The sequence below is a fragment of the Danio rerio genome, chromosome 16 (assembly GCF_049306965.1).
Source record: "Danio rerio strain Tuebingen ecotype United States chromosome 16, GRCz12tu, whole genome shotgun sequence".
NCBI classification, from domain to species: Eukaryota; Metazoa; Chordata; class Actinopteri; order Cypriniformes; family Danionidae; genus Danio; species Danio rerio.
The window spans coordinates 30,210,239-30,234,643 of NC_133191.1; the positions used below are offsets into that span (position 1 = coordinate 30,210,239).

At 37.2% G+C, this 24,405-nt stretch overlaps 1 protein-coding gene across 4 annotated transcripts in view; it reads left to right on the forward strand.

Annotated features, from left to right (window-relative positions):
* galnt1 (UDP-N-acetyl-alpha-D-galactosamine:polypeptide N-acetylgalactosaminyltransferase 1) overlaps positions 1 to 13,604 on the forward strand; it is a 237,148-nt gene extending 223,544 nt beyond the window's left edge. For all 4 annotated transcript variants that reach the window (XM_073926065.1, XM_682380.9, XM_073926067.1 and 1 more), the window contains 3 exons: positions 1,976 to 2,074; positions 2,173 to 2,307; positions 11,378 to 13,604. In XM_073926065.1, coding sequence (XP_073782166.1) covers positions 1,976 to 2,074; positions 2,173 to 2,307; positions 11,378 to 11,524 — 381 coding nt within the window. In that variant the 3' untranslated portion in view covers positions 11,525 to 13,604. The remainder of the gene's footprint in view (positions 1 to 1,975; positions 2,075 to 2,172; positions 2,308 to 11,377) is intronic.
* Positions 13,605 to 24,405: the final 10,801 nt, after the last annotated feature.

Sequence of the window (24,405 nt, forward strand, 5' to 3'; positions counted from 1 at the left end):
GGACTAAGCTGAAGGAAAATGAATGACTAAATTAATGAAATTTAACTTTGCCACTTTGCCAAGTCTGTTTTAAAGGGATAGTTCACCCTCAATGTTCAATTTACTTACTCAAGTGGTTCCTAACCTGTAAGATTCCTTTTTCTGTTGAAAACAACAGAAAAAAATTAGAAAAATTTAGGAAAAACAAATACTGTGGATGTCAATGGTTATAGGTTTCTAGAAATAACCCTTTATTCATTAGAGGTCACCACAGCGGAATGAACCGCCAACTTATCCAGCATATGTTTTACGCAGCGGATGCCATTCCAGCCACAACCCAATCCATAGAAAATCTACGCGAACACGAGGAGAACATCCAAACTCCACACAGAAATGCCAACTGACCCAGCCGGGGCTCAAACCACCATGACGCAGATTTTAAATCAAAATAACTGAAAGATATAATGGTGATGTTCTGTTCTTTAAGGCAGATGTCTTGAATCCTAAAATCCGAATCCCTTTCCAAATCAACCTGATTCACTTCTTGCTCACATCTGATTTGCATAAATATATATTTTAAAAGAAAAATCTGGCTAAAAAATGACTTGATAATTTGGCAACACAGTCGCTCCGTCAAGTCCCAGCTGGGTCAGTTGGCATTTCTGTGTGGAGTTTGGATGTTCTCCTCGTGTTGGCGTGGGTTTTCTCCAGGTGCTTCAGTTTCCCCCACAGTCCAAAAACATGCGGTTCAACTGACATAAATAAACTAAATTGGTGTGTACAGTTTGTGTGTGTGTATGGATGTAGTACTGGTTTGCAGCTGGAAGGGTGTCCACCGTGTAAAACATATGCTGGATAAGTTGGTGGTTCATAAGCTGTGGCAACCCCTTCTGTATAAAAGGACTAAACCGAAGCAAAATGAATGAATGAATGAATAAATATAATTTCTTTAACTCTACTGGACCTGAACATAAGTGCCATTGACATCTGTACAGCATGCAAGTTGTTGGAAAAGAACCTAGTGACTGGATACGTTATGTCTGAGTTTGGCTTTACATTGTTACCAGTAGATTGGAAAAATAAACATGCTAGCTCAATAAAAATAAATCGATAGCCTAATAAATCATGGATTCGCTAGTGTTGTCTGCAACACTGTTTACCTCATCTTGGGTGACGGGCATCTGCACACACACAAAAACACGAAGTGGCTTTTCCTAATGGATCTCATATCTATAAAATGGATTTCTGTGTGCAAGGTTGCTTCTGTTCTATGTGTTTCTCAAAAATAATAACACAAACAGAATGCTGAAATACTGAATTGTCAAGCATTCATCATTCCGTGATGATCACTGTAATATCAATATGTCCTATAACGTTTGGGTCATAGCAAGTCTGTTTGGGGAAAGCACATTTATTTTAAATTATCTGGGCGCACTTTATCAAATCCGAGCAGTATCCAAGGCACTTGTCAAAATATTGGAACTCACTCGCCTCACAAGTTTTCGTAACCAAGCAGCCCCATGAAGAACTCAGCAATGAGGGCTGTACAGTACAATAATTTAACCTCAATTTGTTTTTACAAAGACTTTGATTATTTGCTTTCTAAAATAAAGCAGGCAAGTAATAAATTAATGTTTACATGAATCAGCGGCTAAATATAATGCTGCCGGTGAAACTGTTAAATGTGTGTGTCATGGTTTAAGCCCCACTGATCTTGACGTTTATGTAACTCAGTGTATTGGATGAAAGCCGTGAGCTGTCTTTCCCTTCATCTGCTGTCTTTCATCAAGTACACATTTCCTTGTGTATGTGTGTATTTGTGTGTTTGATTGGCACAGTTGTCTCTTAGTTCGTCGATATTCGCCCCCCCCGATGTGCGATAAGCTTTGGGTAATTAACCATGTTTGACACTCAGACAGAGACGTGACTGTGTTTATTCATGCAGGAGAGCTGATTGAGTGTGTCTAATCTATTTGTGTGATCTGTCCGATTGCAGATCCGTAATGTGGAGACTAACCAGTGTCTGGATAACATGGCCAGAAAAGAGAATGAGAAAGTGGGCATTTTCAACTGCCATGGCATGGGCGGTAACCAGGTCAGATTTTCAAGCGTTCTCATGTTTTTTAAATGCACACTTGGTAATGATGTTGATCTTTATAATATAATGTATTGCAATCTGTTCCGTTTTCTTAGGTTTTCTCATACACAGCCAATAAAGAGATCCGAACTGATGATCTCTGTTTGGATGTTTCCAAACTCAATGGCCCGGTTATGATGCTCAAGTGCCATCATTTGAAAGGCAACCAGCTCTGGGAATATGACCCTGTGGTAAGTTTAAATATTACAGATCAAAAAATGACATTTACAGCTTATTCATGTACAGTTTTTTAAGACAAGTTTCTGCACCAGAATAAATTAAAGTATAGCCACGGTGATTGAAGTGTTTAATTTTTTAATGAAAATTACTCATCCTCATGTTATTTCCTTCCCCTGAGATCTTTGCTCATTGGAATACAAATTAACATGTTATTGCTGAAATTTGTGAGCTCTCTCATCCTCCATTGACAGCAAGGACTTGTTCAAAATTTAGAAAAATGCTGAAATGTATTTTTAATTTTTTACTTATATTTACTTATATTTTTAAATTAAATTATATGTGTAGTTGTATTTTTTGTAATTTCTTTTTAAACTTCAACTTTTTGTACTAATAATTATGTGTTAGGCACTAGTGATGCAGGGATGGTGGTTAAATCCACGGGTGCTGTGAATAATCTAATACAAAAATACATTTTAAAAAATTAATTGTGGGTGGGTAAATGAAAATAATTATTTATTCCATAATTAAATTATTGATTTTTGTTTTTAATATTTTAAACACATAAATGCATTATTCATCTGGCAAACTGGCCCAAATTTGAAAAATAAATAAATTAGTATGTGCGTGGTGGAGGTCCATTTGTTAAAGCAGAAATGGCGGCAAAACAATTCCAAGAGAATCTTAAAAGGGGAGAATTGAATACAATACACAAGGAAGAAAAGAAAAGTGTCATGTCAGATCGTTTTAGCGAAGTGGTTGAATCCATGGGGATGAATCAAGTGCTGGGTATGTTCTATGCAACAGCTGTGAAGCGCTGTATGTAGATGAAAGCCACAAGACCGCTACCTCAAATATAAAACGCCATGTGTGTGCTAAATCGAGAGGCCAGTCGGGTCATAGTCATATATATCAGATAAAATATTTGTTTGGGTGACATTTCAGATGACCTGCACATCTCTTTTAGGCACCTAGGGTCTGAGAGTAACACAATTTTGATTCTCTGTATGTCTTGTACATGTGGTTGAATTGACAATAAAGCTGATTTTGAATTAGACTGACATCCTCAAAATGGACTATATAGCTCCAGTGGTTCAGTCTGATTTATCAAGCTAAGAGAATATGTTTGTGTGCACGTAAGACAAAAAAATGTCAACAGTCTCCTCAGTGTTAGTATATTGCACTGCTTCCATGAGCTTTGAAGGATGAGGGAGCTCTTAGATTTCACTTAAAACATATCAATTTGTATTCGGAAAAACAAAGGTCTCAGGGGATTGGAATGACATGAAGGTGACTAATCAATAACAGAATATAGGTTTTTGGATGAACTTTTTTAACCTTGTGGGATTTAACCTGTGACTAGAATTGTTTACTAACCTTGTCCAAATGTACTGTACATCTAGTTTATTGAACTTGAATGTTAATTCAACTTCATATTTTATTTGTCACATACACAGTATGATTTGCAGTGAACTGCTTACACATCCACTTGTGACCATAAAAATAACAACAATAAGGTATCTAAATTATGGAATAAGGGTGGCACGGTGGTTCAGTGCTTAGCATTGTTGCCTCACAGCAAAAAGGTTGCTGGTTTGAGCCCGGGCTGGGCCAGATGGCATTTCTGTGTGTATGAGTGTGAATGAGCATGTATGGATGTTTCCCAGTACTGGGTTGCAGCTGGAAGGGCATCTGCTGTGTAAAACATATGCTGGATAAGTTGCCAGTTCATTCCATTGTGGCGACTTGTGATAAATATGGGACTAAGAATGAATTAAATGAAAGAATGAGTTATGGAATTAAAATAGGAAGTTAACAGAAACTTTTTAGATATAGAAATAGACATTATGCAATAGAAAATAAAAACAAATATAAAACATATTCAAACTTTAGATAAAGACTATGTGTCTTTAGAAAAAAAGTATAAGGTATACAAAATAAAATAAATATAAAGGAGCTATTTGTACAAGCAAAAATAGAAGTGTCTCTAACAAAGTGCCTAGTGCATAACAGAGGAAAGAATGTATGCTATAAGTTGTTTGTCAAGCCCACTCACCTGTTTGCAACACAAAGCAGTTTAGCCATCCCTGTTCATGTACACTTCAGTTCAAGCCCTGCTTAAATGCAACTTTCTTTTGGTTTGAAGCAATCTTGACCACTTGGACCACTAAGCTGCTTCAGATGTGTTTAGTAAGGATATTGAGGTAAACTCTGCAGAGCAGTGATCCTTAAACGTTAGGGTTGGCTTCCCTTGATAAAAAATAAATCAACTATTCTTGATAAACATAAAGATACGTTAAAGGGTAGTAAAAAGGGATTATTTTGGCAACTTAACATTTAAAAATATGGCACTCATTTGTGTACATTTTGTTTTACAGAGTAATTGTATTTTAAAATTCATACAAATTCTTGTAACCTGATCTTAAATACCCAAATAGTATTCCAATGCCTGGAAAAAGCATACAAATACATACAAACAAACTACAATTTTGGCATGTGGTAATCAGCAGCATGCACCAGATGTTGTTGATAGAGCTGAATGTGTTTTGAATACAAAACACACCTACTGCTTATCCCGGACGAGCCCCCAATCAAATTCTATCTAACTTACCTCCTGCAGGGACACATACATGTAGGGTTTAGCTCCAGCCTGCTCCAGAAACATTGCTTGAAGGTTTCTTGTAATCCTAAAGACCTTGATTAACCGTTTATGTTGTCTTTAATTAGAGTAGGCCAGGGGTGCTAAATCCTGCTCCAGGAGGGCCGGAGGGCAGACCTGCCTGGAAGTTTCTTGTAATCCAAAGACCTTTCTGATTCAGGAACAGGATTGGATACCCCTGAAATGAGGTGGTACACAAGAACAGTGGTTCTTGAGTCCATGACACTGCACAGTTTTGGATGTCTCTCTTGCTTGACAACCATTTGATGCCTTTGAGGTCTTTCCGAATAACTAGATGTGTCAGGCGCGTTTTATCTGCTCAATCAGATCCGACGCCAAGGTGAAACTTTGTAATGAAAATTATTGAGTTCTAGGAGACTACAAAGGCAACTGTCAACAGTGGTGTGATGCAATGTGCAAAACCCCTTGTGTGATGCATGCAGATGCTCTTGTTTTTCACCTCTAGGGTCTCGATGGCCTCGTATATGTCATCCAACATCAAAGACAGTCAGCTAACCCTGTAAAGCTGTCTGTCTGCAGGGTGTCCACTCATCCTTCTCTTGTACTGCATGTGCATGAACATCCACCCCGTGGCCTCCCCCTACAAACACTGTTGAAGGGATGCTAGTTTAGTTATATTAAATCACCTCTCAGTCAATCTTAAATGTACATCATTTCATATACGACAACTTCGGGCTCAGCAAGAGAGAATTAGCCAAGGGGAGAACGAGGAAGATTGCTTTTGCATTTTTTTTCTGCTGTTGGCTTAAAGAAACGCCTGTTACTCTAAAGCCTCCTCCTCCTGCTCGCCCCAGATTTGAAGCCCCCACCGTGCTGGCCCTGTGCCTGGAGAGACGGAAGGCTGCACAGAATAGAGAACTCGAGCAGAGACTTTCCACTGTCAGATAAAGGTTCTGTTTTTCTCGTGGGGAGAAAGAGAGAGCGAGAGAGAGGCAGACTGGAAGGAAGGGAGATTCAGTGTGAGTGAGATCAGGAAATCTCTTGCCAACAAGAACACCTCTCCTGCATTCATTACCATACATTACCCACATGGGCTCTTCGACGCGAGCGTGTACCCTCACACCTTATGCAGTGTGTCTTATAGTTTCTACCTCCAACCTAATTGTATCTGTGTGGCTTAATGCTTCCCGCTAGACTGAAACTCTAGAGCACTCAGCTCACCCAAGGCCCATTACACACTCTCACACACATGCTCCACTGTAAAGCAATCCCTGTGCATTGACAATTTGTCTTTGCCCTGGAGCGCACAGGTTGTCCAGTCGTGCGTGTATAGAGAAGAGTGGCATGCTGCTTACTATCGCTACTATTATATTACACTATGAATCCTGAGCACAGAAATACCTGAATGACCTACTGCATTAGCCAGAATGTGCAGTATAAATCTAGCACACAGCAGTGGATCCCACAATGCAATGTGCTTAACTTGGACTTTTTTTGTCTACTGTGATAAATTTTCTAGAGTGCTCTAAATGGCACTGTATCAGAGGAGATTTTTAACAACCTCTTTATTAATTCAACTGGACTGCCAAGTTGTGAGACACAAGCTAAAATTTACGTCACTCAATTAGGTCATCTTGCAATTCAGTTTTATCAGACCGAGCATATATAAGAGTGCAAGCACTAGCAAAAATTTAGGGATGCTCTGATTAGGATTAGGATACCAAGTAAAGATTCCTTGTCAGCTGATTCAGAGTAATAATTCTGTAGCTTCAAGCTTTATAATGCAGAAAGCACATTTTCACTCTAAGCATGAGAGTGAAGTCTGAAGTCTTGTGAAGTCTAAGTCTGAGTCCGAGTCATTTGATTTTGAGTATATACCGATACCGAAACCCGATCTGATACTTCTATAATATATTAAAAAAATAAAGAAGAGTGAAGAAACAAATCCAGGATGTTCCTTATTTTTATTTAATTCACCCTATTTTAACACTCAACAACTCTGTTATCAAACAAATTACTTCTGTGATGTAGCTTGAACAATCAAGTAATAAATAAATGGACTTAAGTGCAACAGTAAATAGAATAAAATGTAATATAAAAACAAATAGCTTCTTAACTTAAAATACCCGGCAGGCAATCCAAAGTTTACATATCTCGCAATTTGCTATAACAATGTTTTCATCAACAACTTTGTAATACCTCCAAACTGCAGACATACTCATGTTTTCCGCTTCAAGCTGCTTCCATGTTCTAATTTTCCAGCATTTAACGAATAGAATCTCTGCAGCATAGTGATATCTTGCTACATGCAATTCTGTTTCTGTGTGAAGTCAAGAAAGAGGCCTAATTCTGTGTAACCGCATATCTATAGATGTGTTTAAAAAAGAATGAGAATAATTATACACATATATGATACTGACCCGATCAGGAGGTAACGAGTCTGAACGTCTCTTATAACCAGTTAGGTGTGAACATGTCATGGTCCGAAGCAGCTTTACATAAAATAACAGATAAAACAGATTTAAAAAAAATGGTAATAAAAATGACAAACACTACAATTTGGAAACACTGCAAAATGATGAAAGAAAAACTCAACATGTCTTAATCATGAAACAGTTTAGGGCATATATTTGATGCACAAGAAATTAAATGCACACCTTTAAATCCATTATCTCTTTACTAAAGAAAAAATGCCTATAAACTACTGTTTATTGCAATAAACATGTTACAAAAAGTTATATTCTAAAATACCTTAGGCGATAACTTTACTGATCTATTCATTTCATCTAACAACTGTAACACTGAACACATTACTGATGCTCCCATGATCTGTTATCTTGCTCTTTCATTCTCGTCTCCATGATTTCTGGGGTATTTTATCTAATTTGCAGGCATCAAAGAACTGTTATGAATATGCGGGAGACTCGGGGAGATTCCGGAAAAGGTCATAAGGTTGGATGAGACACTAGATAGGGGCAATCGCTGGATATACAATGGTTTCAACAAAAAGATTGTCACTCATGCAAGTCGTTCCAAAAGACTGTAAACAGAGGTCGCTCCACATCTGTCTATATTTTAGCTGTTGTTATGCGAGCACAGCAATCACTCATGCCCCCACACATCATTTACCTCATGTTGTAGCTAGTGATGTAAAAAAAAAAAAAAAAAACGGGTGAGCACATGCCTCTTTCCCAGCTTGTAAACTCATAAGCACTTGCAGTCGGTTTAGGAGATCGGCCAGATTGGCGAGTGATTAAAATGATTAAATGATTATCAAGTGATACCAATCTCCAGCAGATCAATCGGAGTATTCCTAATTGTAACCCCTTAACCCGATTCCACTTGTTTGTGAAATGGCAACGAACTGTTCACACTTTGTTTTTATGCGTTTTCAAAACATTCACGCTATTTTCACACACATTCAAGATGATCTTTTTATTTGTTGTGTATATTTTGAGATTTATCCTTTAATGTGAAAGTATACTTTGCTGTATATAGCGAATTATGACAAAATAAATGCTCGAAGAGAGTTTATGCTTAATTTAACAATAAATGTGATTAACCACGATTACAAAACATAATAATTGCATGAATGTATAGTGAAGGTAAGCATGAGCATTAAAACTTTGTAATATATTGACATCGTTATAGAGCAAGATAAAGGCTTATGCTTAGTTTCATATCAAGTGTGCAATTAATTGCTCAAAAAAAGTCAGATTAATCGCTCAGAAAGACATAAATAATTGTGATAAAAAATGACATCAGTTGAAATCCTTATTAAAAATGTTCTAATAATTTATTGTATGTACAGAGCTCAATAATAGGCATCTTCCCCTGGTTTTACCTGCTCTGCCACCATTTTCTCTGGCTCCAACAACACACATTTATTTTTGGCATTGTATCATTTATATTTAGTGCTAACTGATTAGTGATGGTAATTAGTTTTCATTTGCAAATTTGAATATGCATAGTATTTTAAATGATTTTAGCAAGTAGAGCATGTTCCAGGATCATCAATAAGCAGGATATTTTTGCATTAAAAGCCAAATCTCAATGATGAAGTGCCTTCTATTTGTTGAAGCCAACAATTTAATGCTATAAACACTTCATCTAGGTTGGAACAAGAACTATAGACTTGGATTTAACATCACAATACTCCTGCTTCCAATTGTATTTTAAGGAAAATGGACAAAACCCTATTTCGCCTTGTCTCATGAAGATGCTAAATGACCTGTAGGGTTTCAGAGTCCTCAGCAAAATAAGCATTGCAAAATTAAAAGTAATACCTTTCCTGTTCACCTAACATCTGATTTAAGGGATCGCTTTTATTTATTTAAGGGTTTCCTTCTGTGTGCACATTAAACAAAAAATAGTGACTTAATTCAACTGTTTCTTTATCTCAGTGTCACTATAGTGTGTGCTTTCATGATTTGCACTTGTCCCTACCTTGATGTATTACACTAAAAAAGATATATATTTATTGGATTTAATTAATTTTTTATGTTAAATGATTGCAAACAATTTATACAAGCTATATTTAAAAAATTTAAGAAATTTAGCCTAATCTTATAAACTTTTTTTTTGCAAATCCAATGATTTTTTTTTCTGTGAGCAGTGAGAGAATTTCATGGAAAAAAATGTTGTTTGTTTAAAATTAGTTTTTTAAATTAAGGTTGCATTTTTTAAAATAATGCAAACAGTCTTATTAGACAATTTAAGTTTTATTAGTATAAAAAAATATTTTATTTTTTAGGCCCTATTGATCTATTAATATATACAATATTACTTAAGTAATACTATTACCTCGGATGTGTCTGTTCTTTGTTATAAACTGGAAGTTGTGCTGGGGGAATCTGGAGGAGAGGGAGTAGACATCACTGCTCATGAATGTGCACTCTATACTGTCACTGAGGAGAAATATTATATGTGTTATTTAGGGGTAATTTACATTATTTTTGTTTTATGTGCATAACATTCCAATTAAACTACTGAAGCCATATGGTCAGTACTGAAGATGTTTTTGCTACTTTTTTTACTTTGAAAGATTTGGCAAGCTTGCTGTATATGGAAGATGAGGGAGCTCTCTTATATCTTAGTTTGAGTACCAAAGACAAATGTGTCAGGGGTTTGGAATGATGTGAGAGTAGGGCTGGGCAATAAAATTAGTATCATCACCACTGTCAATATCGAAAAAAAAAGATTTTGGATGAAGTTTCGGTATGAAGCAATGTAGTTTTATTAAAATGTGGCTGCTGAGCGCACACATGACGCTAGTTGAAAAACATCTGAACTTTCCTGAATGCAATGGGCGCACCGCAATTCATGTAAGTAAAAAATAACCAATCTGCTTTACACTTTGTATGGAATTTACACATTTCGGTAATAACGGTAGACTAATTGCATACCTCAAACATAGCACATCCAAACATTGCAGTGCTTTTTAGTTTTTCTCCATAAAACTGCATCGGAGCTGCAGCAATGGTTTGTCCATTTGTCATCCTCTGAGAAAATAGTTCATGGTCGCCCAGTTACAAGAGACACCAGGTCACTTCAGGTCAAATTAACAACACATGTGAAAATGAGTGCTGTGGCTAGCAGCAGTGAGAAGATTGTAAATAAAAAAGTATGTAAAGATGTCGCCAGAGTGGCTTTTTGGTTTCTTTTCTTTTGCATCCCAGCCATTAGCTCCCCATCTGAAAGAGTTTTAGCATAGGGGTAATATAGTCCTTGAACTTCACAATTTGTAATGTTGCAATATGTATCTGAAAAATGACGGTTAGTTCCTTTGCTTGAAAACTCAGATTTCATTCATTCATTCTTTTTTTTTTTTTTTTTTTGCCACCGTGCAGCCCCAAACTCAGATTTGATTATCATAATGTATTTTGTTTACAGAGTTTGAGGTTTATTGTATTATTATATGTTGAGGTTTACTCATTATTATTCGCACCTTACAGATGTTGATCTACTATAAAGTTTGCTTTGATTGTTCAGCATTTGCACTTTACCATTATACACACTTTGTAACATTTTATTACAAGTTTAAGAGTCTCTTAAACACTTATGTTTATTTTATTATAAAGAGATGAGATCATTTGTTTAAATATTTTTGTTTTTGACTATTCAAACTATTTGCCTTAGTAATGCTGGTAAATTAAAGTAGTTAAATAAAAAAAATCATGATATTCCAAAATATATAGTTAAATAATTTTCGATATCAAATTATATGAAACATGATATCGTCATAGTTTTTTGCAATAGTTGCCAGCTCTACATGAGAGCGAGTTATTCATCTTGTGGCCGACAACCCCTTAAGTTTAGACTTGAGTACATGAATAGGACTTAAGAATGTAGTTCCAGCCTCTAAAATGTTTTTGGTCCAGTTGTTTGCAACTCATGATGAGTTTTGGGCATATCCATCATGTCTCACTCACTGTGTATCTCTTTCTCTCTCTCTGTTCCTGCAGAAGCTGAGTCTGGTACACGTGAACAGTAATCAGTGTTTGGATAAGGCATCTGAAGATGACAGTCAGGTGCCCAGCGTCAGGGACTGCAGCGGGGCCCGTTCACAGCAGTGGCTTCTCCGCAACGTCACACTGCCCGAAATATTCTGAGATCACACACACAGACGGACAGATGGGGAGACTCTCACAGTGTCGCTGATGTAGAGAGCGCGAGAGAAAAAAAACAAAAAACAATACTGCTTTTCCTCTCAATCCCAGTGGTCTGCCTTCAAAACGATCTGAAAAAACAGAACCGCATATGTAAATGAATCTCCCATCACTCCACCTTGCCGAGGACAACGAACGAATGATGGAGAGAGAGACTCGTGGAGAAAGAAACTTGAGTTTGATGCCCTTATCCTGCTCATTCCTGGAGCAAGCGGGCATTTTGGTTATGTTTACGAGAACGCCTCCCTTTTAGAGTATCAGCGTGTGTTAATGTGTGTGTGATGCGAATGCGTGAGATGTCAGTCATGTCTTCTTTTTTATTTAAGTGTTTTTCAAGCCTTGTAGAAGTGAAGGGTATTTAGCACATGAAGGAAAGGCTGACGTGTGTCTGAGTGCATGTGTGCATGTGGGATTTAAAGTGTGTCACATATCCAGTGGACGTTCCAGTAGTCTGGTATCCGATTGAAGCAGGGGCTCCCCCTACTGGCCACAGACATACACACACACACACACGCACATGCACACATACTGACCTGTCTATCAACCTCCGTCTCAGCCAGTGGACTACCTGCAATTCCTCACCGTATTGATTTATCATCAATCAACAGGATGAATGATGAAAATCTAGGATGTGTTTCATATCATCATCGCTAATGTCACTTTTTTTTAAAACTATTTTTTGTTATTTTTTTGGATTTTAGGTGCCACATACAAGCACTTTTCACTTGTTTTGCTGTTTGTTTGTTTGTTTTTATTTAGGACTTTATGTCAAGTTTGTTTCTTAAAGGTATGATGGTAATTTAAATACACAAAAACCCTGAATTGTTGCCTTCCTCCGGGTTTCCAGCCCTTCGGTCGACATGGTTTAGCGCTTGGGTTGATCGAGAATGGATGGATCATATTTTTTGTCATATCGTTCAACTGTACAAGGGCTCGGTCTCACTGTGTTCATGTGCAAGAAAGAAGTCTTTCGTCTGATATCTTCTTTTGGTTTTGTTTACGCTCTCTTTAAATCTGATTCTGTGTAGAATTTGTTTAATTCATCAGTGTATTCGGTGTCTGAAAGTTGCCGCTCAACACATTTCAGCTGATGTCTTCAAATAGTCAGATAGCCTAAAGAGATTGTCACGCATTTCATTCTTTGGATTTTATTTTCATGTGAAAGGAGATTTAATTTCAGCTGCAACGGCTGAAAACAAGAAAACCCATTGTTTTGAGATTTGTCGTGGATTCTGGAATCAGTTTTTGTTTCCCTTTTAAATTCTTGACCCTGTCTAAATACTTAAAATGATCTGTACTTTTTGGGTCCTGACCATTATTTTTGACTCTTAATGCATTTCTTATCTTTATATTGATAGAAAGTATGGCACCATGTACCAAAAATATTCAAAATTGTAAAATATTTTAAGGTACTAAAGTGTTCAGAATGCAGATTAAAAAATAAATTTAACAGATTCTAAATTCTAAGATGAAAAACAGAAAATATTCTGCAGAAAAAAAATATTTTTTATCAAGATTTTTCAAACAGACTTTAAAATGCAGATCCTAAAAATAATCATAGATTGTAAATCGTGTGATTCTGCAAATTATTGTACATTTTAAGACTGTAAATGCAGATGTTTGATTTTTAACAAACATAATATTCTAAAAACATTTAGGGTTCTAGGTTTTAAAGTAATTATACGTAAAGTTTGAAAAAAATGGCGAAGCTCTAAATTGAGAAAGCAGATTCTAGGTTATAAACTTTATCGTTTGATTTAAAGCGATTGTAGATTCTAATGAATAAGAGTGAAGTTTGACTGCAGAGATTGGTCTTGTAAGTATTTGGACAGGCCTCAAGATCATGTGTAGAGATGTGTGAGTGTGAATTAGTGTGTGTGTTTCTATTCGTCAAAGGGATGTCTTTTGTTTTTGTCTTATTTGTTGAACTGATGAGGGTCTGGCCTGCTGAATGGTGGGTTAGAAAGCCCTGTGTCGAGATAATCCACAGGCTGGAGTAATAAACCACAGAAAGTTTACAGTCCACCTTCTCTGGTAGAATTTATGATCTTTGTTCATGCGTACACACACAGTTTCATGGTTTAAACAAAGTCCTGCTGCAATAAAAAAAAATTTTAAGAACTGTAGCTACACGTTGGACCGTAGACCACGAAGCTAATCTGTGCTGATTGGATCGATGACAGTTTGTTGTGATTGGTCAACTGCGTTCAGCACGAGACAGAGAGAAACGCCTAGCACAGTTATGAAGTAACACACAGAGTATGTGAGAGCCCAATGCAGGAATGCAATAAGGCAATGCAGTTAAACACCAGCATATTACTCTACTCTTAAACCTAACCCCCAGTAATAACAATGACACACATTCACTATTAATCAACTACGGATTACAATTTACGTTTGTGAATTGCATTATGGTTTGTTAATCTCTGTTCTGTCAACTTTTAATGATGAAAATTTAGGTTTAACAAAGTGGCTTTTATTGACATTTTAGTAGTTTGAGATAATGTACTCTATAAGAAATAATACATTGAGAAAGAGGTCAGAATAAAAATACAGAAAATGTACTGGCAGTTTATTACAAGGTTTTTGTAATATACTCCAACCCAGACAATATATCACTTTAAACTATTAAAAGTGTTAATTAAGTTTACTTTTCTAAAGTTTTCAAGGGTTAAAGTTGCTGAAAAGAAAGGTCAAGGTCTCATAATGCAATTCAAAAGCATAAATAAAGAAAAATAAAAACGTGAATCACAGAAACATGCTCATTTACAAATATTTTTTTACATTGTAGTAATGCTGGATTTTGTTCCCTCAAGCTCAAACATTAGCAAAATGATCTCACATTTTCTAATTCTTCAACTGTGCAAGAACAAGGTTTAAACTAAACTTCACGGTTTTGTTCATCACATGGCGGAGCTGTCATCACCTTAGATACTTGGGTCCATGGTGATTTCTTTTAGCACTTCCGTAGTTACCGTTTGATTGCATACATCAACTGGCTTCATTTTACACAGCTTTTTAAAACTAGAACATCGCCCATGCATTAAAGGACTAAAGCGCTGAAAAGAACACTCTAATGATCTAATTAGCCAGTGTTTTATACGCCTTGGAGAAATTTAATTGGATAAACTCATTAAACAATATTATATTTCCACGTTTGATCTATAGTTTAAAGATTATAGGAAGGTTTTGTGGTTGTTTTGTACTAGAATACATTTGAGAGAATATTTCATTAAAGCTTTGAAATATATTTATAAATTAAAGTGCACATTTTTATTTGACTAAAATGCTAATTTTAAATTATTATCTGAGTGGTGAGGTGACGCGGTGGTGCAGTAGGTATTGCTGTTTCCTTGCAACAAGAAGGTCGCTGGTTCGAGCCTTGGCTGCATCAGTTGGCATTTCTGTGTGGAGTTTGCATGTTTGCAAACGTGGGTTTCCTCCAGGTGCTCCGGTTTCCCCCACAGTCCAAAGACATGCAGTTCAGGTAAATTGGCTAGGCTAAATTGTATGTAGTGTGTAAGTGTGAATGAGTGTGATTGGATGTTTCCTAGAAATGGGTTGCCAGGACAGTGGATCTGATTTTAAAATGGCTGCTTGTTTTGAGCAGTAACTAGATAAAAGTTGAATAAAAGTGACTGATTGAAGTCAGCACAATAGTCCAGTGGTTAGCACGCTGACATGTGGTTGTGTAAGTGCTCTGGATGTTCCGAGTTTGAATCCTTACTTGTGGACCTTTTCTGATCATAGCCCCATCTCTCTCCCACTTTACTGTCCTGCCAAATTAAAAGGTAAAAATTTGAAAAATACAATAGCGATTATAGTAAGAAGCATAAAGTTTTGATGAACATTTTCAAGCCTTGTAGCTTTGACAGAGGAGCACATCTTTCTGCAGAAAACATCTTAAACCATGACAATTCACCTTTACCTTTACTGACTTCTGCAAACGCTGACCAGCCTTTTGTGAGGCTAGAATGAATTAGTGACATTGTAAAGATACAATATTCTAGAAATAACAAATATGGGTCAAGCAACTTCTTTTAGTCCCTTGGTCTTCATCTAGAGAACTGACTGTGGGAATGATTCAGTTACTTTAGAATCGCTCACCATCTTGCAATCTAAAGAAATATTTTACCCAAAAATGAAAATTACCCCATAATTTACACACCTTCATGCCATCCTCTGTATATTCATTCATTTTCTTTTTGGCTTAGTCCCTTTATTAATCAGAGGTCACCACATTGGGATGAACTGCAACTTATCCAGCATATGTTTTACACAGCGGATGCCCTTCCAGCAGCAACCCATCACTGGGAAACAAACATACACTATGGATAATTCAGTATGCTGCATGTCTTTAGACTTGTGGAGGAAACCGGAGCACTCGGAGGAAACCCACGCCAACACAGGGAGAACATGCAAACCCTCTGCATATTTTTTAAAGCTTCCAAAATGGCACAAATCTATTGTAAAACTAACATATGCCACCAGGGAATTAACTGGTCTTTTGCAACAAATTAGTGTGTTTGTAACAAAAATATTCCAAGTTTTTAATTTCTAAAATCAAGTTACTAGCTTCTGTCGAATGTGTGCTAGACAACTTCTTGGCTGACATCTAATGTACAGGATGTCGTCAGTGATTTGAGTTTTTCTGTTGTACTTTTCATGTCATGACACGTCTTGTTGCTGGAATCCTGCTTAGGGCATGGTGTTATACAGCATCAGAAAAGAATCTGAAATTACTCCTCCTGTTCATCTGAAAGAAGAAAGTCAAATAAGGATAACTTAAGTAAATTATGGGGGGCTTTTCAAATTTGGCTGAACTTTTCCTTCAAGTGAATATTGTAAAATCAGTCTGTGTAAATGAGTTTTGTCAAATAATTAAAGACATTCCTAGCAAATGCCAAAATAACACCTACTGGGAGATAGAATTTTGATGTCTTTTTCAAATATCTCATATACTGTGCTTGAGAAAATGTTACTCATGAAATATGCTTATACAACATCTCTTCTGTTAGGAGATCTTCAAAGGTGATCTCGAAATCACAGGTTGTTCTCTATGTATGTGTGATTTACGATTCTGGACCACAAAACCATCATCACACTTTCTATTAATAGATGGATTGTTATGTTGGGACAATATTTGACTGAGACACAACTATTTTAATTGAAAATAGATAAAAATCTAAATATTGCGATAATAGCCTTTAAAATGTACCAAATTCCAATCTTAGCAGTGGCAGTTCTAGGCCAGAGTAACTGTGGAGGTGGGGGTTACACTTTAACATACAAACTACTTAAACGATTATTCAAAGTATTTTTTTTCATGCATCACTCTGCAGTCTTTATAAACAAGCTAATTAAATCATTCATGAAAAATCTTTCATGGGAATTACATGGTAAATTTGTATTGTAGTGAATAACATTCAACATTCCAAGTACATCAAGGCACATTTTTGCACCTGTGAACTTTAACAGATACAGTTATAGTTAAAATAAAATTGCCCTCCTTTAAAATTAGATTTCCAAAGTGATTTTGTACACACTATTTTGATGGTCTGTTTGTTGAATTTAGGTTACATTGCATCTAGATTAAAAGTAGACTGTTAGGTTAGGGTTACGGTTAGTGTAAGTTGACATGTACTTACAAGGTTTCTTATAGTCAGTTAAATGACTGTTGAAGGAGCAGCATCAACAGATATTAAGCAGACAGTATACTAATACTCAAATGGACCATCAAAATAAATTGTTACCGTGATTTTTAACAAACCAAGAAAATGTTCACAGTATTTCCTATAATACAAACAAAAAAAAATCTTCTGGAGTCATAATAACTCTTATTTCTTATAGTTTGTCTTAAATAAAAGCAGTTTTCATTTAAAGAGCCCATATTATACATGAAATAGGGTCATATCTTGGTTGTAAGGGTCTCCAACAACAGTCTAATATGCATGCAAGGTCAAAAAACACTTTCATGGTCTTATAATCTTCATTTATTTTTACCTAATTATTCCAGCGACTCCCGTATGAATCGTCCAGTGATTCATTTGTTCCCAAACCCCTCCTTAGCGCGAAGCTAATCTGCGCTGATTGGACCGATGAAAGTCTGTTGTGATTGGTCGACTGCCTTCAGTCAGAGAGTGAAATGCCCAACAGCTAATCAGCAATATAAAAGTAATCACAGTTCATACACGCTCGATAGTGTAGGCGTGGATTTTAGCTGCCAGTGGGTCAATGTAAATACAGTCGATGGACTTGAAAATACAGACGACTAACTATTTTATTGAGCAAAAACTCCAAAAACTGTCGAGGAGATCGTCTAGCTTGTCTCACTCTGCTCTTTTCACAGACACACACACAAACACACATATAGCCCTCGTCCTTGCGCGCGCGCACACACACACACAAAAACACACACACACCTCCGGCCGACAACGCGCGCGCACACACACACAAACACACACATACCTCCGGACGACAGCGCACGCACACACACACGCACGCACACACACACTACCCTCGTCCACGGAGCACGCGTCGCGTTTTTAACGTGACTTTGCACGCGATAAGAGAATATAGCCAGTTAACCTGATACAGTTCACTTGGTTACAAGTAACAAATCACAACTAAATACATTTGCAAGCTGGAGTAAACGAGGCAACTTTAATCGCACGTACTTACACTTGAGAAATGGAGGAAGAAACCCATCCTGACGTCCATCAGTAAGTTACTCTTTACTGATCCTTCCTTTAACAAACGCCGATGAAGTATTCTTTGTAGCATGTAGTTTCCAGAAGTTTTCAGTAGTTTCCAACTGCTTGGTTATAATGCTGAGGTTTCATCTTTGGGTAGAGACTCAATAATATCCATCTGCAGTGTGACTTCAATCGACCGGCATGTTTGTGTGTGAGTGTGTGTTTTTGTGTGTGTGTGTGTGTGTCTGGGTTTCTATGTCAGAGGGCGGGGCCGCAGGTTTGAAATCTCCCGGGTTTGCGCGTGCACGTGAATAACTTGGTTTCGTTCGTACGTCATGGCGAAACACCTAATGACTCGGTATCAAGGCGACTCGTTTGAAGCACTATGAGTCGACTCTTTTATAGATGAATCAACCGTTTTAAACACTGTACTCTTACAGATTTAAGCCTTAGCTGGATACTTCACTTCACTTAGAGCTTTGTTACAAACTACATGGAGGGGAATTTTCAAAAACCCATAATATGGGCTCTTTAAAGAAAAAAAAAACAATGTTCAGTTCAGTAGTATTAACCTCCTTAAGAAATATTTCAATTTTTTTTTTTTTTGTCCACAACAAACCAGTTATACAATTCTAACTTTCCTAGTTAACAGTCTTTGAATTCTTAAATTCTAAGTCTTTAAATGACACTTTAATCTGAATACAACAATCTTACAAAATAAGTAAAATATTATGCACTGTCACCATGGGAAAGACAAAAAAGTAATTATTAGAAATTAGTAAGCAAAACTATTATGTTTTAAAACGTGTTGTTAAAAAAAATCATGTGTCAAATCACTCTTTAGTGCTTTTTGTCACTACTAAAAACGAAAATGAATAAAGGCTAAACTAAAGGAGTTGAATATTACTTTTACATGAGCGTGACTGAAATCTAAATTTGATCAATGGGTTTCATTTGTTCTCCGGTACTTGCAGACTGTTTGTAAATTCAAGACTGCATTTCCTAACGTAAAACTAGGTACACTCAATTTATGATGAATAATAGCCTCTGCATAGCCTAGGACAGTGGTCACCAAACTTGTTCTTGCACCGGCCCTCCAGGACTGAGATTGGTGACCCCTGGCCTAGGACTTCCTATATGGAGTTTTAAAATTGCAATTGAAAACAAAAGTCTTGATGAAATGATAGAAGTCAAAAATATTTTTTTAAAAGCATGCACATCAGGGTGATCAGCCAAACAAAAAGTATGCGGCAACACCAAAGGCTCCAAAAGTATCACATTTATTTAATTAAAAAGACTATCACCGCATGTAACATTTCAAGCATATATTTCATAAGATATTTCATAGATTTATTAGATAACCTAACAGTCTATTTAAAATCTAATGAGGATTAGTTGGCATGTAGATGCAATGTAACTTAAACTCAACAAATGGACCATCAAAAAAAAAGTGTGACCCATTAAATAAATTAAATGAGATAAAACAGATATATTAGAATGCATTAAATATATTTACAAAAGGAAATGTACAAAATAGCACCCTGGAACTTGATTTTTACTTAAGCTAATGAATTTTGGCTTAAAACAGTGTATTTCTGACTATTCCCACAAAAACAACATAAGCCTTGAGACCACATAAGGTTTTGTGGTCCAGAGTAACATTTATGTAATAACTTGCTGAAATGTAACCCAAAAAGACACGTGAAGCATAATCTTTAACCACAGAAGAGCTTAAGTGTGGCACAAACCGAAGCCACACATCCCTGTTTTATTACTATCACAGATGGAAGAGCCACTGCAATACAGTCACCCGGCCACACAATTGATCTCTCTTGCTGCTGCTGAGACAGAGAGATAGTCAATAGCCTAGTTCAGTGTAATTGAGCAAGAGTGAATGGCAATCGATTTCAATCCCACCTCAATCCTTTCTGAGGTGGTGCAATTTATAGCACTCTGATATGATGGGGGGAGGATTGGCAGAGAACACCTGAACTCATTAGAGGGCAGCTGAGGTCAAAGATACTGTAGCACTGCATAGAACATATTTCTGAGGTCATGACCATTGTTCAACAATTAATTCAGATTTTTTAATTTAAATATTTTTAGAAATGTCAGTGTTACGGTGATAGCAATCGTCGATGTCTGAATCTTGTCTGAAATTTCTGAGCAAAATACGCTGACAATTGTTATATGGCTTCCAAGCTTTCCATCTGAAAAGGTTGGGCTGCAAAACCAAACTCTGGTCTGAATCTGCTGGCGTAAAATTGGTGTCACAAGATTCTGCAGGACCTTCTGTGTCTGAATCTGTTGCCCAGAAACTGTTGTCACATAGTTCTGCAAAACCAACTTCTAGTCTAAGTCTGCTGGTCTGTAACTGTGGATCTGAATCAGCTTTTGTGTATTTCATGTATTGTATGTATTATTAATGAGCTGAGAATCTGACTTCCCCTTCGGATGGGGAACTTCAATGCTATAGTGGATTTATTAAACATTTATTTGTGATTATTTTCTCAAGCTTTAACAAAACATTTTGTACAATCAAGGTTGTAATTTTCCCCCCATTTTTGAACATTGCCACCGAAATGAATTAGTAAACAAATAAAATTAAAATACAAGTACAACAGGAATAGATAAAAAATATATCAAAATGGAAAATATTAATAATAATCATAAAAATAAATCAATAAAAAGAATAAATTATAATAAAATAATAAATAAAAAATAATTACCTACTGTACATGATAATACAAATCAATATTTTTATACATTTATAGTGGGCTTACATAAATATGAAACCAAACCATATTGGTCATCACAGTTAAACACAGTTATTTCTTTATATTAATCAGTTATAGGAGAGAGTCTTCATCTTCTCAAAATATGTGATCATGGGTTGCCATGTCTCATAAAATTTTTGGACAGATTCCTTTATTAAATACTTATTAAATACCTTTAATAAATAATTTCTCTAATTTCAAATATAAAATCATATCACACATCCACATTGAAGTTTTATGCTATAGTGGGTTTAATCCACTTTGAGGAATTTCATTCAGAAAGCCAATTGTCTGAAAGAGTATATAAACGAGCCAATAAAATGACAGTGAATTGGCAGTGTCAGCTTGCGCACCTTATGCTTGTTGCAGTTTAAAAATAAAAGCACAGGGAAAGCAAGGAGAGGCATCCTTTTTTCTTTAGAGACTTCACAGCCTTCTGAGAGAGTCGATGAGGATTCCTGGAATTTAAGGCAGCTTACTCTCACGTTGTCCTAAGACTCCGCCTGAGATATGTGCCCAAGGTTCCTACCACATCGTTTAAAGACCAGGTAGTGAACCTGCAAGCGCTTCCCCCTGGAGTAGGCACACCCAGTTCTTTCATTACTTTGTCCAGTTGCGAATTTATCTGGACCACACTCAAAGCTTTAGATCATCTGAGCAGCTCTTCGTTTGTTATGGTGGTCGGCAGCAAGGAAGTGCTGTATCGAAACAAAGGTTGGCCCACTGAATAGTGGATGTCATCTCCCTCGCTTACCAGAGCTAGGGCGAGCCGTGTCCCCCAGGAGTGTGTGCGCACTCCATTTGGAGCATCGCATACTTTTGGGCACGTGCACAAGGCACCTCTCTAACAGATATCTGTAGAGCTGTGGGCTGGGCGACACCTAACACATTTGCAAGGTTTTACAATCTACAAGTGGAGCCGGTTTCCTCAAGGGTATTAGGTAACTCTTGGTGATTGAGGAAACAACTCGGTTAAGGTGTTGAAACACGCTTGCTGCGCCATTCTCCCTAACACGGAGATATGTGCGCTTTTTCACTCTTTTCAGCCACGGTGCAGTCCCCCCTCATAGTCGGACCTGTGTCTTCCCTCTCCGCTAACCATCTTATTATATGCATACTCCCCCTTTCTCAGGGCTAGTCCATATTTTCTGCCATCATATCCCCCCTCTTGGGTAGCAGTTGGCCTCCGCAGCATCCTCCCTATCGGGACTGTATGCTTTCCCAACGTACTGTCGTATTAAATTCCTAGAAATTATCTAGACGCTTTGCGTCTCCCGAAAAATATATCTACATCTGTAAATCTTCTATTGAAGTGGGATAAGTAAGGGCCAGGGAACACGTTGAAAGACCGTGCCTCTTTATGATGCAGGTGCGCTCACGCTTGCCTGGCTAACCTCTCATCTGAGGCGGGAGTAATTTGCAGTCATTATGAAATTTTCCAGACATTTCCCATAAGTGGAATAAATCCACTATAGCATTTCCCTCCCTGCTGCTCTCTTATTGGCTGTAGGTAATCGGCGATGACATTTTCAATCAGTACACATTTCACATGACATAATTTAAATAGCAGACAACTCCAGATATTTAACATGCCAAATAACTCACAGGTGTTAGTGACTAATCTGTGTTTCTCTCAGATCATGTCTTTGATCATTCATACTGAGTGATTGTTACTTGCATGAAGCAAGTAACACCAAATTGCACCAATTGTACTCAAGCACCAATTTGCCTTTGATTTCATGCATTTGTCTGAGATTTTTTCAAAACCTGTCAGCGAGTCAAAATTGGGGCTAAAATCACAGTTCAGTTGCATACCTTCTTCAATACACTTACCTGGAGGTTTAAAACAAACCTGACACTCAGTTTGTTCAGATGTGTTTAATTAGGGTTGAAGGTAAATCGTGCAGAGCTGTGGTTCTCCAGGAACTCAATTTGACACCTGTGCTATAAGGTGATTTATTCGGCGGCCATCTTTGAAACCTCTCTGGCAGTGTGATTGATCGGGCATTCCGTTTTAATGGGGAAAGACCAAAGTCTCCAAAACTGTTTGCCAAGCTTACTATTAAATTCCACTCTTGGAATCAACTATAAAATTAAACAACTGGCTCCTAAATTTCGTTTCTAAATGTTTGATTCATGCAAAATCTGCATTATTCAGGTTGCTTGAGCTAATGTGCATGCTCACTCGAGGGAAGATCAGGATACCAACCTTATTTATGGCTGTTTATGTGTTACACAACATCATATGAATAATGACTAGTCTTAACCAAATTAATCTCTGAACAAACCAAATGGGAGTCATCGGGATAATTAGCAGTGATGTAAATAATACACGAATACCACTGTTCATTTTGTGATGAAAGTACCATGAGTCATAGCACTTTTTTTCCAGTTCGGTTTGGAATATTGTTACATCCATTAGATAAACATTAATCATTATATGACAATGAAAATTATATTTTAAAATACTTTAAGCTTACATGCATGTCAGCCTGTTTTTTGGAACTCACAAAACCAAAATATGAACAATTTAAGCTCTAACAGTTGCACCTTAATCTGCTGGTCTGAAACGACTGGCCTAAACCTGCTAGTCTAAATCAGCTGGCCTAAAATGTCTAACATTAATCTGCTGGTCTGAAACTACTGGCCTCAACTTGCTAGTCTAAATCAGCTGGCCTAAAAATGTCTAACATTAATCTGCTGGTCTGAAACTACTGGCCTAAACTTGCTAGTCTAAATCAGCTGGCCTAAAATGTCTAACATTAATCTGCTGGTCTGAAAAGACTGTTCTGAACCTGCTGGTCTGAAACAACTAGCCTGAAATGACTGGCCTGAACCTGCTGGTCTGAAATGACTGACCTAAACCTGCTTTTCTGAAATGACTGGAATGAACTTGCTGGTCTGAAACCACTGGACTGAAATGACTAGCCTGAACCTGCTGGTCTAAAAGGACTGGCCTGAAACTGCTGGTCTGAAAGGACTGGCCTGAACCTGCTGGTCTGAAATGACAGGCCTGAACCTACTGACCTGAACCTGCTGGTCTAAAATGACTGGCCTGAACTTGCTGGTCGGAAACGACTGGCCTATACCAGCTGGTCTAAAACAAATGGCCTGAACCTGCTGATCTGAAACAATTGGCCTGAACCTGCTGGTCTGAAACAACTGGACTGAAACGACTGGCCTGAACCTGCTGGTCTAAAACGACTGTCCTGAATCTGCTGGTCTGAAATAACTGGCCTGAACTTGCTAATCTGAAACCACCGGTCAAAAATGAATGGCCTGAACCTATACGTCTGAAACCACTGCCCTAAAATGGTGACCTGCTGATCTGTAACGATGGGCCTGAAACTAC